This window comes from Hordeum vulgare, chromosome 7H, assembly GCF_904849725.1.
Source record: "Hordeum vulgare subsp. vulgare chromosome 7H, MorexV3_pseudomolecules_assembly, whole genome shotgun sequence".
NCBI lineage: Eukaryota > Viridiplantae > Streptophyta > Magnoliopsida > Poales > Poaceae > Hordeum > Hordeum vulgare.
The window spans coordinates 46,787,769-46,800,380 of NC_058524.1; the positions used below are offsets into that span (position 1 = coordinate 46,787,769).

Consider the following 12,612-nt stretch of genomic DNA (forward strand, 5'->3'; position numbering starts at 1 on the left):
GGTTGCTTTGGACCTTGTATAAGCACTGACATCATAATGAACTTCCGCTTCATGCACAACCAAGGAGGAAGGTTGTAGATACATAGAGTAACGGGCCAGGAGCTGTGACTGCAACTCTGCTCCCCAAAAGGATTCATGCCATCTGTACTCAGACCTAACCATAAGTTCCTTGCGTCAGCTGCAAATCTCGGGAACTCTCTCTCGATTTTTCTCCACTGCCGACCATCAGCGGTGTGCCTCAACTTATCGTCTTTCATACGATCTTCCATGTGCCATCGCAACAACTTCGCATGATCTTTATTTCTGAACAGACGTTTCAACTGTGGTATTATAGGAGCATACCACATCACCTTGGCAGGAACCCTCTTCCTGGGTGGCTCGCCCTCAATATCACCAGGGTCATCTTTTCTGATCTTATACCGCAATGCAGTGTATACCGGGCATTTATCCATATTTTCATACTTCTCACCGCGGTAGAGGATGCAATCATTAGGGCATGCATGTATCTTCTGCACGTCTAATCCTAGAGGGCAGACAAGCTTCTTTGCTTCGTACGTGCTGGCGGGCAATTCGTTCTTTCTTGGAAGCATCTTCTTCATCAGTACCAGCAACTTTTCGAATGACGAGTCAGTCACACCGGTCTCTGCCTTCCACTTCAGCAATTCCAGTGTGCTACCCAGCTTCTTCTGGCCATCTTCACAAGTTGGGTACAACAATTTGTTGTGGTCCTGTAACATCTGCTCGAACTGCAACCTCTCCTTTTCTGTGTCGCAACCTCGCCGTGCATCAGAAATGACCCGGCCAAGATCATCAGCGGGCTCATCTGGTTCCCGTTCTTCATCCTGATCTTCTTCTTCATTGTCTTCCATTGCGGTATCAGCATACTCAGGGAACATAGATCGGTAGTTGTCATCATCATTCTCTTCTTCTTCATCGTCGTCTTCCATCATAACCCCTCTTTCTCCGTGCTTGGTCCAAACATTTAAAGTGTCGTCTCAACGGATTTAGACGGTGCCCATTTAAAGTGAATGATGCAGTTTCTAATACGTATCCCCAAAATGATAGTGGTAAGTCGGTAAGAGACATCATAGATCGTACCATATCTAATAAAGTGCGATTACGACATTCAGACACTCTGTTGCGCTGCGGTGTGCCAGGAGGCGTCAGTTGTGAAATGATTCCACACTTTCTTAGGTGTGTGCCAAACTCGTGACTCAAATATTCTCCTCCACGATCAGATCGTAGACACTTAATTTTTCTGTCACGTTGATTCTCGACCTCACTATGAAATTCCTTGAACTTTTCAAACGTCTCAGATTTGTGCTTCATCAAGTAGATATACCCATACCTACTCAAATCATCGGTGAGAGTGAGAACATAATGATAGCCACCGCGAGCTTCAATGTTCATTGGACCACACACATCAGTATGTATTATTTCCAATAAGTCGGTTGCTCGCTCCATTATTCCTGAGAATGGAGTCTTAGTCATCTTGCCCATGAGGCACGGTTCGCATGTGTCAAATGATTCAAAGTCAAGAGACTCTAATAGTCCATCAGTATGAAGCTTCTTCATGCGCTTAACACCGATATGACCAAGGCGGCAGTGCCACAGGTATGTGGGACTATCATTATCAACTTTACATCTTGTGGTACTCACACTATGAATATGTGTAACATCACGATCAAGATTCATCAAGAATAAACCATTCACCAGCGGAGCATGACCATAAAATATATCACTCATATAAATAGAACAACCATTATTCTCTAACTTAAATGAGTAGCCGTCTCGCATTAAGCAAGACCCTGATACAATATTCATGCTCAAAGATGGTACTAAATAACAATTATTAAGGTTTAAAACTAATCCCGATGGTAGATGGAGAGGTAGCGTGTCGACGGCGATCACATCAACCTTGAAGCCATTCCCGACGCGCATCGTCACCTCGTCCTTGGCCAGTCTCTGCTTATTCCGCAGTTCCTGCTTTGAGTTGCAAATGTGAGCAACGACACCGGTATCAAATACCTAGGAGCTACTACGAGCGCTGGTAAGGTACACATCAATAACATGTATATCACATATACCTTTAACGTTGTCGGCCTTCTTGTCCGCTAAGTATTTGGGGCAGTTCCGCTTCCAGTGACCTTTTCCCTTGCAATAGAAGCACTCAGTCTCAGGCTTGGGTCCATTCTTTTTCTTCTTCCCGGCATCTGACTTACCGGGCGCGGCAACAGCTTTGCCGTCTTTCTTGAAGTTCTTCTTACCCTTGCCCTTCTTGAAACTAGTGGTCTTGTTGACCATCCACACTTGATGCTCTTTCTTGATTTCTACTTCTGCAGACTTGAGCATTGAGTACAACTCGGGAATGGTCTTCTCCATCCCTTGCATGTTGTAGTTCAGCACAAAACCTTTGTAGCTTGATGGGAGAGACTGGAGGATTCTGTCAATTATAGCATCATCCGGAAGTTCGACTCCAAGTGAAGTCAGACGACCGTGTAATCCAAACATTTTGAGTATGTGCTCACTAACAGAACTGTTCTCCTCCATCTTACAGCTAAAGAACTTGTCGGAGACATCATATCTCTCGACACGAGCATGAGCTTGAAAAACTAGTTTCAGCTCTTGGAACATCTCATATGCATCGTGTTGCTCAAAACGCCTTTGGAGCCCCATTTCCAAACTGTATAACATTCCACACCTAACTAGAGAGTAGTCATCACTCCGCGTTTGCCAGACATTCAGAATGTCCTGGGCTGCTGCGGGAGAGGGAGGGTCACCTAGCGGCGCATCAAGGACATAAGCCTTTTTAGCTGTTTCAAGGATGAGCTTCAAGTTGCGAACCCAGTCCGCATAGTTGCTACCATCATCTTTCAGCTTGTTTTTCTCTAGGAATGCGTTGAAATTGAGGTTGACGTTGGCCATCTACAATATTTATAAAGAGAACTTTTAGACTAAGTTCATGACAATTAAGTTCATTTAATCAAATTAAGTATGAACTCCCACTTAAATCGACATCCCTCGAGTCATCTAAGTGATACATGATCCATGTTGACTAACCCGTGTCCGATCATCACGTGAGACGGACTAGTCACCATGGTGAGCAACTTCATGCTGATCGTATTCAACCATACGACTCATGTTCGACCTTTTGGTCTCTTGTATTCGAGGTCATGTCTGTACATGCTAAGCTCGTCGAGTCAACCTAGGTGTTTCGCATGTGTAAATCTGGCTTACACCCGTTGTATGCGAACGTTAGAATCTATCACACCCGATCATCACGTGGTGCTTCGAGACAATGATCCTTCGCAATGGTGCACACTTAGGGGAATACGTTCTCGAAATTTTAAGAGGGGTCATCTTATTATACTACCGTGTTCTAAGCAATAAGATGAAAAACATGATAAACATCACAATGCAATCATATAGTGACATGATATGGCCATTATCATCTTTGCTCTTTCGATCTTCATCTTTAGGCACCGCATGATCATCATTGTCACCGGCGTGACACCATGATCTCCATCATCCTGTCTCCGTGAAGTCGTCACGCCAACTACTACTATCACTATTACTATGGCTAACCGTTAGCAATGAAGTAAAAGTAGTAAGCACATGGCGTTGCATCTCATACAATAAATTAAGACAACTCCTATGGCTCCTACCGGTTGTCATACTCATCGACACGCAAGTCGTGAAACCTATTACAATAACATGATCATCTCATACATCATACATGCAATATCACAACTTTGGTCATATCACATAACATGTCAAACCCTGCAAAAACAAGTTAGACGTCCTCTAATTGTTGTTGCAAGTTTTACGTGGCTGATTTGGGTTTCTAGCAAGAACGCTTTCTTACCTACGTGACAGCCACAACGATGATATGCCAAAGCTATTTACCCTTCATAAGGACCCTTTTCATCAAATCCAATCCGACTAGAGTAGGAGAGACAGACATCTGCTAGCCACCTTTATGCACGATGTGCATGTCTGTCGATGGAACCAGTCTCACGTAAGCGTACATGTAATGTCGGTCCGGGCCGCTTCATCCAACAATACCGCCGGAAAAGAATAAGACTAGTAGCGGCAAGCAATTGAAAAATCATCGCCCACAACCTTTTGTGTTCTACTCGTGCATAGAATCTACGCATAGAAAACCTGGCTCGGATGCCACTGTTGGGTAACGTAGCATAAATTCAAAAAAATTCCTATGCACATTCAGATCTCCCTATGGAGAGACCAGCAATGAGAGAGGGGTGAGTGCATCTTCATACCTTTGAAGATCGCTAAGCGGAAGCGTTGCTAGAACGCGGTTGATGGAGTCGTACTCGCGACGATTCAGATCGCGGTGTGATTCCGATCTCCCGCACCTTGATCCAGCAAGGAGGATGGAGAGGTTGGGGAAGATCTCCGGCAGCACGACGGCGTGGTGTCGATGGAGAGACGAGGTCTCCTGGCAGGGACTCACCAAGCACCGTGGGAGAGGAGGAAGAAGGGGGCAGGGCTGCGCCAAGGGAGATGGAAAACTGTGTGTTAAAACAGCCCCAAAACCCCCACTATATATAGGAGGAGGGGAGGGGGGTGTCACCCCTAGGGTTCCCACCCTAGGTGGTGCGGCAGCCCCCCCCCCCATATGGGAGGTGCGGCGGCCAGGGCAGGGGGAGGGGGTGGCGCACCCCTAGGTGGGCCTTAGGCCCACCAGCGCCTAGGGTTTCCCCCCCCCCTCTCCACCTCCTGCGCCTTGGGGCTCCTTGTGGGAGGCGCACCAGCCCACTTTGGGCTGGTTTCCCTCCCTCTTTTGGCCCATGCTACCTCTTGGGGATGGTGGCCCCTCCCGGTGGACCTCCGGGACCATTCCCGGTGGTCCCGATACATTACCGCTGACGCCCGAAACATTTCCGGTGTCCAAAACCATCCATCCTATATATCAATTTTTACCTCCGGACCATTCCAGAGTTCCTCGTGACGTCCGGGATCTCATCCGAAACTCCGAACAACTTTCGGTAACCTCGTATAACAATTCCCTATAACCCTAGCGTCATCGAACCTTAAGTGTGTAGACCCTACGGGTTCGGGAGACACGCAGACATGACTGAGACACCTCTCCGGCCAATAACCATCAACGGGGTCTAGATACCCATGGTGGATACCACTTGCTCCACGATGATCTCATCGGATGAACCACGATGTCAAGGATTCAATCAATCACGTATACAATTCCCTTTGTCTGTCGGTATAGAACTTGCCCGATATTCGATCGTCGGTATACCTATACCTTGTTCAATCTCATTACCGGTAAGTCTCTTTACTCGTTCCGTAGCACGTCATCGTATGACTAACTCCTTAGTCACATTGAGCTCATGATGGTGTTCTACCGAGTGGGCCCAGAGATACCTCTCTGTCACGCGGAGTGACAAATTCCGATCTCGATTCGTACCAACCCAACAGACACTTTCAGAGGTACCCGTAGTGCACCTTTATAGTCACCCAGTTACGTTGTGACGTTTGATACACCCAAAGCACTCCTACGGTATCCGGGAGTTGCACAATCTCACGGTCGAAGGAAAAGACACTTGACATTAGAAAAGCTTTAGCATACGAACAATACGATCTAGTGCTATGCTTAGGGTTGGGTCTTGTCCATCACATCATTCTCCGAATGATGTGATCCCGTTATCAATGACATCTAATGCCCATGACCAGGAAACCATGATCATCTATTGACTAACGAGCTAGCCAACAAGAGGCTTGCTAGGGACACATTGTGATCTATTTATTCACACATGTATTACTGTTTCCTGTTAATACAATTATAGCATGAACAATAGACGATTATCATGAACAAGGAAATATGATAATAACCATTTTATTATTGCCTCTAGGGCATATTTCCAACACTTGGTACCACCAACTTTCACATCGGTGCCACTGAGATTCAGTGACCAACTTTTTGTTGAGAAGATTTCAAGAATCGGAATTTTTGAGTTTGAAATTGGTCTCACCGAGATTTAGAAACTGGTCTAGGTCATCTTATCGATACCATCGAGATTCATACATCGGTCTCACTGAGAATACAAAAGTTGCCACATTTAGTGCAACTTGGTACCGTCGAGATTCATTTTGGTGTCACCGAGTTGGGTAGTAATGTTGTAACAGTTGGATTATGGGGGATGCCTATGTATACCCCTCCACCTACTTCTCATTCATAGAGCAAACACTCAGAACACACTTACACTCGCCAGATCCATTTTTCTGAGAGATAGCCACCTACTCATGTGTTGAGATCAAGAGATTCCAATCCAACCATTTGAACCTTGATTTCTAGCCTCCCCAAGTTGCTTTCCACAAGATCAATCTCTCCTACCCATGCCAAATCTGTGAGAGAGTGGTTGAGTGTTGAGGAGACTATCTTTAGAAGCACAAGAGCAAGGATTTCATCGTTCTACCGCATCTATTACCTTTTGGATGGTGGTTCCTCCTAGTTTGATTAGGTGTCGCTTGGGAGCCTCCTACTTCGTGTTGTGAAGTTAAACCAAGATGTTTGTAAGGGCAAGGAGATCGCCTACTTCGTGAAGATCTACTGTGAGTGAGGCTAGTCCTTTATGGACGGAAGCCATGGTGGAATAGACAAGGACGCTTCTTCGTGGACCCCTTGTGGGTGGAGCCCTCCATGGACTCTAGCAGCCGTTACCCTCCGTAGATTGAAGTCTTCACTAACATGGACGTACGATAGCGCCACCTATCAGAACCATGCCAAAAATTGCCATGTCAACCTTTGTGTCTGATCTCCCTACCTTACCCTCCACTTTACATTTGCATGTCTTACTTCCCGCTGCTATACTCTTAGATGTCCATGTGTAGGGTGAACTTGACTAGTCATAATTGTTAAAACTGGTTCACAACTAAAATTGGGAAAAGACTAAGTTTTTATCTTGTCAAGTAGTGTAATCACCCCCCTCTAGACATACTTTCGATCCTACAGTCGCCAGTAAGCTTGCGCTGCCACTACTGTTGGATGAGGTGCTAGTGGTTTGAGAGGTAGGATGGAGAGGAAGGTGAGGGGGAAGTGCCACCTCCATCTCCTCCAGTAGCGTTGCCGCTGTCCCTCCTCCTCCAGCGTTGGCGCTGCCACGAAATCGAATGAGGGAGAGAGCGGTTGTGGCGATAGAGAGAGAGTAATCGAGCGAGCGTGGCTTTCACAGGGTGGAAGGAGAGCGTTACTTCCTGGGCATTTCCATGTGGCTTGGGAGGGGTTTGAGCGGGGTTCCATCCCGGTAGGGGCTAACAGAAGGCACGTAGCGGGCAGACCAGGATTGGACACGGTCGGGTGAAATCCACGTGGATCGGGGGGGGGGGGGGGATTGGTGCTAAATCCCGACGGGGTTGGGTATAATCGAACAAAGCCTTATATAGTTTAACTGAGACAGGGTTACATGGATCTACTAAACATACATGGCTTTTTTGGAATACAACTTGATGATGCGTTCTGATGAGCCAATCAACTAAGTGGTAGGTCCGGGCCGCCTTGTGGCCTTATAGGTCGACTTCTGGCTTGGTGGACCAACTTCCATTCTGTTGGTGTATCCTCGATACATGTTTCTATCACCACCGCCTCGTCTTGCAGGCTCTATCTGCTCCCCACCCGTCATCACCACCGTGGTGCCCCAAGATGTCTGTCGTTGCCCGTTGAGCTTGAATAGGAGTCGAAGTGACGTGCACGAGGCCGACAACGACCAGCGCACCACCGCGCCCCAGGAAGAGCTCTCGAGGCACAAGCGAGGTCCTATTGATGAAATTGGTCGTCGCCTCCACTCCCCTCGTCACCCGGCCTCCCCGCGCATTGTCGTTTAACTTCACTAACACGAAGTGAGCCGCCCCATCCAACGCGTTCAGCGAAATGCTGCATCAGAAATTTATTTTTTTATTCATTTATTTATTAAATAAGAAGTACACGTAATATGTAGTGATATAATAACCGAAACGGGCAATTTAATATTTAATTGTAATGCTATGAATACGTGCCGAAATTAACATATCCTTTCGTTTACGGGCATCCATTTTTTTACGTGTAAAAGCAGAAACAGTTTTTTGGTTACCTATATGTTCTTTCTTCTCACTTGAAATTAGTTTTTTGCAGCTAAAATTGGAGATGGGTCTCAATGCTTTAGCTCGCGCGCTGTTTAATTACCTTGCTAGCTACTTCCTCCGTTCCTAAATATAAGTCTTTTAAGAGATTTCATTAAGAGTCTACATACGGAGTAAAATGAATGAACCTGTACTTTAAAGTATGTCTATATACATCCGTATGTAGTCTAGTAGTGGAATCTCTAGAAAGACTTATATTTAGGAACGGAGGAAGTAGCTAGCAAATCCACGTTTATGTTTTTCCAGAGAAAAATGGATAGTGCACCTTACCATCCCGCACCAACCACCAGAGTCCACGTTTGGGATGATTGGTCCGTTACATCGGGAGAAAGGCAAACGAATCACCGCCGTTAAATAACGGATCGACGGCCGCGGCATGGCCGTCGTCACATCGTCCCTCCGCTGCGCGACCGCCGCCGCGCTCGCACTCGCACTCCACCACCACCACCAACCGGCCTTCCTCGACGTCCGCCTCCGCTTCCCGCGCCACCGGATCCCGACGAGGATGGCCATGTCGTCCTCGCCGGCCTCCGCGCCGCACCAGGCCGGGCCGTGGTACGCGGTGCCGGACCTCAGCCTCCGCGACCACAGCTTCGCTGTCCCGCTCGACCACTCCTCCCCCGCCTCCCCCTCCGCGCCACACATCACCGTCTTCGTCCGCGAGGTCGTCACAGGTACGTTCGGCTTGCTCCCTCCTCGCATCCCGGCTAGCCCCCTCTCCCCTCGTGGTCAGAGGGGTTAGTGGATAAGATGGCCGCTGCACATCCGCCGCGGGGTCCAAGGGCAGGCTTCGAGTAGAATCTCGCGCACTCGTTTGATCGCTCCCCTTTTTTTTTTCAATCCCCTTTCAGAGGCACAACACATCCTGCGATTTTCCTGGATACCAGGAATCTGTATTATATGTAGCTTAGGAGACTTAGGAGTAGAAAGGAGAACCTTTTGCATGCTAAAACGCACAATTCCAGCTAGGTTTACTGAATCCTCGATAAGGCGCGGCAGAGACAGACGCTTGACCAAGCGTCTCTGCAGTTAAGAACTAAAATTAAGTCAATACAATGTATCCGATCAACATCATAGGCTTGGAACACTGCATGCTAATTTCATGTTGATAGAGCGTGCTTAAGTTACCACTGTACGGTTCTTTATGCCCTGCATCCACAATGACTGTTCAAGTGTATCATTACAGCTGGAAAAGAAGAGGCCCCTTTGCCTTATCTGGTGTACCTACAAGGGGGGCCTGGATATGAAAGTCCTCGCCCCACCGAAGCGAGTGGTTGGGTAAAGAAGGCATGCGAAGAATACCGTGTGTTATTGCTCGATCAGGTGCATTCCAATTTCTTAAGCACATGCTCTTTACTCTTCATTCTTGCACCCATCTTGCTCTTCCTGTGCTGACATCCTTTTACTTTTCAGCGAGGAACAGGGTTGTCAACACCGTTGACAACATCGTCTCTTTCTCAAATAACATCTGCAGCAGAGCAGGTGGAGTATTTGAAGCATTTCAGGGCGGATAACATAGTGAAGGATGCAGAGCTTATTCGACGGCATATTGTGCCAGATGCCAAGCCTTGGACAATTCTGGGACAGGTATAGTATGTAACGTCATGTGACCTTGATGCACTTATTTGTCTCGCATTTCTTATTTATTGTTGCTAATGCAATATTGTTATTTACACCATCTACCATTTCCTCCTTTACAGAGTTATGGTGGATTTTGTGCTGTTACATATTTGAGTTTTGCTCCAGAGGGCCTGAAAGCTGCCCTTTTAACCGGGGGGCTTCCACCACTTGGAAAGCCCTGCACTGCAGAAACTGTGTACAGGGCCTGCTTTAAGCAGGTTCAGCAGCAAAATGAGAAGTATTATAAGAGGTTTCCTCAAGATATACAGGTCGTTCATGAAGTTGTAAGATACTTAAGTGAATCTGAAGGTGGAGGAGTAAGTCATTCTTAATATTTTTGCTCTTTCTCTCACATGTGAATTGGAAAATTGTATCTAATGCAACTTTGTTTTATCAGGTTCTTCTTCCATCAGGTGGCAGGTTAACTCCTAAGATGCTGCAGTGCCTTGGACTATGGGGTTTAGGTTTCACTGGAGGATTTGAAAGACTGCATTATCTGTAAGAAATACTCCCTCTGTCCCAAAATAACTGTCTCAACTTTGTACTAGCTCTAATACAAAGTTGTACTAAGCTTAAGACATTTATTTTGAGACGGAGGGAGTAGTACTTTGGGTTTTCTTCATTACTTCATAAAATAATGCAACTTTCTGATCTGTGCCACTCCTTACTATTTCTGGGACAGACTCGAGAGAGTGTGGGATCCTATACTCGTTCCTGGCGCAAAAAAGAGTATAAGCTATTACTTCTTGAAAGAGGTACTCACCATCAACAATATAATGTTGATATTTGAAATTACCATGTTCTATGTCTCTAATGGGTGACCTAACATTATATTTTCCTGCAGTTTGACATGTGGGTAGGTTTTGATCAAAATCCTCTTTATGCTCTCTTGCACGAGTCTATCTACTGTGAGGTAACTTTTGATACTTTTTTTATTTTAAATCTGTTTATCTGGTACTGCAGCTCTTTTTCTTAAGTCTAGTGTAATTCATGGATCCAGGGATCTTCATCAAAATGGACAGCCGATAAGATTTTCAATGAAAATAGAAGTTTGTTTGACCCTGTTAAGGCTACAGAAGAAGGTCGTCCTGTGTATCTTACTGGAGAGGTATATGCCTAGATCTTTATGGGAAGCGTCATTCGTTATAGTCATGTTTCTGCTAAATTTGAGCTCTATCATGTGCTGAGAGTAGACTTTAGCATTTTGGGCTGTCTGGCAAGGTTATAGTAATTTGTAACTTTTTGATTAATGAGATGAGGCAAAGCTTTTGCCTTTGTTTAAAGAAAATGGCTCCTTACTAAATTAGTAACCCATGAAGTGAAAAGCTAACACTGCAGGCTGTTTTGAGTCTATGAATAGTCTGTAGTTACCAAAGTGTGGCAATTGGAAATTCAAAGTTGCATTTTATTTGCTAAGATCTTATCAACGTTAATTTTGGTTGACAATGCTCCTTTTACGAAGGGATGGTATTCAGGGCAAAGGGAGTCAGACACTACCCTTTTCAGTACCTGGGTAACCTTGGGGCAATCCATGTCAGGATGAACTTCTGGCAATGATAAAGGGAACACTACTTAGCAGCACCCTATTGCATACCGAGATATTCGTTGCTTATGATTGGTCATGAATTCCTAACATGTGTCCGTTTCCTTAACGCAGATGGTCTTTCCATGCTTTTTCGATGAGATCAATGCTCTACGACCCCTGAAGGAGGCCGCCCATTTGTTAGCTGAGAAGGAGGACTGGCCTCCATTGTACGATATCAGCGCATTGAACAACAACAAGGTTTGTTCTTCTTCCCAAGATTATATAGCCTCCTCCATGGTATGCATGGTCGTTCCATCTCACGCATGGCGATGTATCGCACGCTGATTGCATGCAGGTCCCCGTGGCCGCCGCAGTGTACTACGAGGACATGTACGTCAACTTCAACATTGCCAAGGAGACGGCGTCCCAGATCGCCGGGATCCGGCTGTGGGTGACCAACGAATACCCGCACTCCGGCCTTCGAGATGGTGGCCCCCACGTCTTCGAGCATCTCATGGGTCTCTTGAAGGGCAAGAAGCCTTTGTTTTAGCCTTTTAGCCCATCCATAGCTACAACAAATAAAGCCTTCATTTTTCTCCTAGTTGAGAAATGCATTAGAATAAATACTCGTGGTGAAATGTTTTTGAATGTCTTCTCATATCCTGGGGCACCAATTTTGGCGCTCCAGTCATGCTTGCACGCTTAGAATTCCGCTGTATTATGCACAGCTCGTTGGGATCCTTCTGAATTCATGCTCCAGTCAATCCGAATAAAGAAGTTCAGACAAAGAGGAAGAATAAAAAATTAGAAGCACAAGAAAGGGTATCTGAATTCTAATGGAGCTGGATTTTTGAACGTACCAAAGAAAGTGTACCGGTTCAGACTTAATGTTTCGTATTCGTAACAAGATCTGAAGACGAGCTGTTACCACAGCTACAGATTTGCTTCGGAGCTTCAGTATACTGCTTCCTCCGTTCCTAAATATAAGTCTTTTAAAAGATTATACTACATACTACCTCCGTCTCAGTTTACAAGTCCGGCACATGTATCTAGATCGTTAATTTGACCAACTTAATAAGAGGTATATATAAAAAAATAATATTTTATATAAGTCAAATTAACGATCTAGGTACACGTGCATGCCTTCTAAACTGTGATGAAGAAAATACGAATGTATATAGACATACTTTAAAATATATATTCATTTATTGTACTCCGTATGTAGTTCGTAGTGAAATCTCTTAAAAGACTTGTGTTTAGAAACGGAGGGAGTGTATAGTTTCAAACTATCTCAGTGTCAGCCATAGCACAAGTTT

The 12,612-nt window shown here is 45.6% G+C and overlaps 1 protein-coding gene across 3 annotated transcripts; it reads left to right on the forward strand.

Moving 5' to 3' along the window:
• The first annotated feature begins 8,512 nt into the window (after positions 1-8,512).
• On the forward strand, positions 8,513-11,949 carry LOC123409772 (proline iminopeptidase). 3 transcript variants are annotated; one of them, XM_045102639.1, is made up of 10 exons: positions 8,513-8,825; positions 9,338-9,474; positions 9,565-9,738; positions 9,852-10,088; positions 10,169-10,269; positions 10,454-10,526; positions 10,616-10,684; positions 10,772-10,879; positions 11,429-11,554; positions 11,652-11,949. In XM_045102639.1, the coding sequence occupies exons 1-10, from the start codon at positions 8,528-8,530 to the stop codon at positions 11,844-11,846; spliced, it is 1,518 nt and encodes a 505-aa protein (XP_044958574.1). In that variant the 5' UTR covers positions 8,513-8,527; the 3' UTR covers positions 11,847-11,949. The 3 variants fall into 3 exon arrangements, with proteins under 3 accessions (XP_044958574.1, XP_044958575.1, XP_044958576.1); XM_045102640.1 differs by lacking the exons at positions 11,429-11,554; positions 11,652-11,949 and adding an exon at positions 11,234-11,422; XM_045102641.1 differs by lacking the exons at positions 11,429-11,554; positions 11,652-11,949 and adding an exon at positions 11,247-11,422.
• Positions 11,950-12,612: the final 663 nt, after the last annotated feature.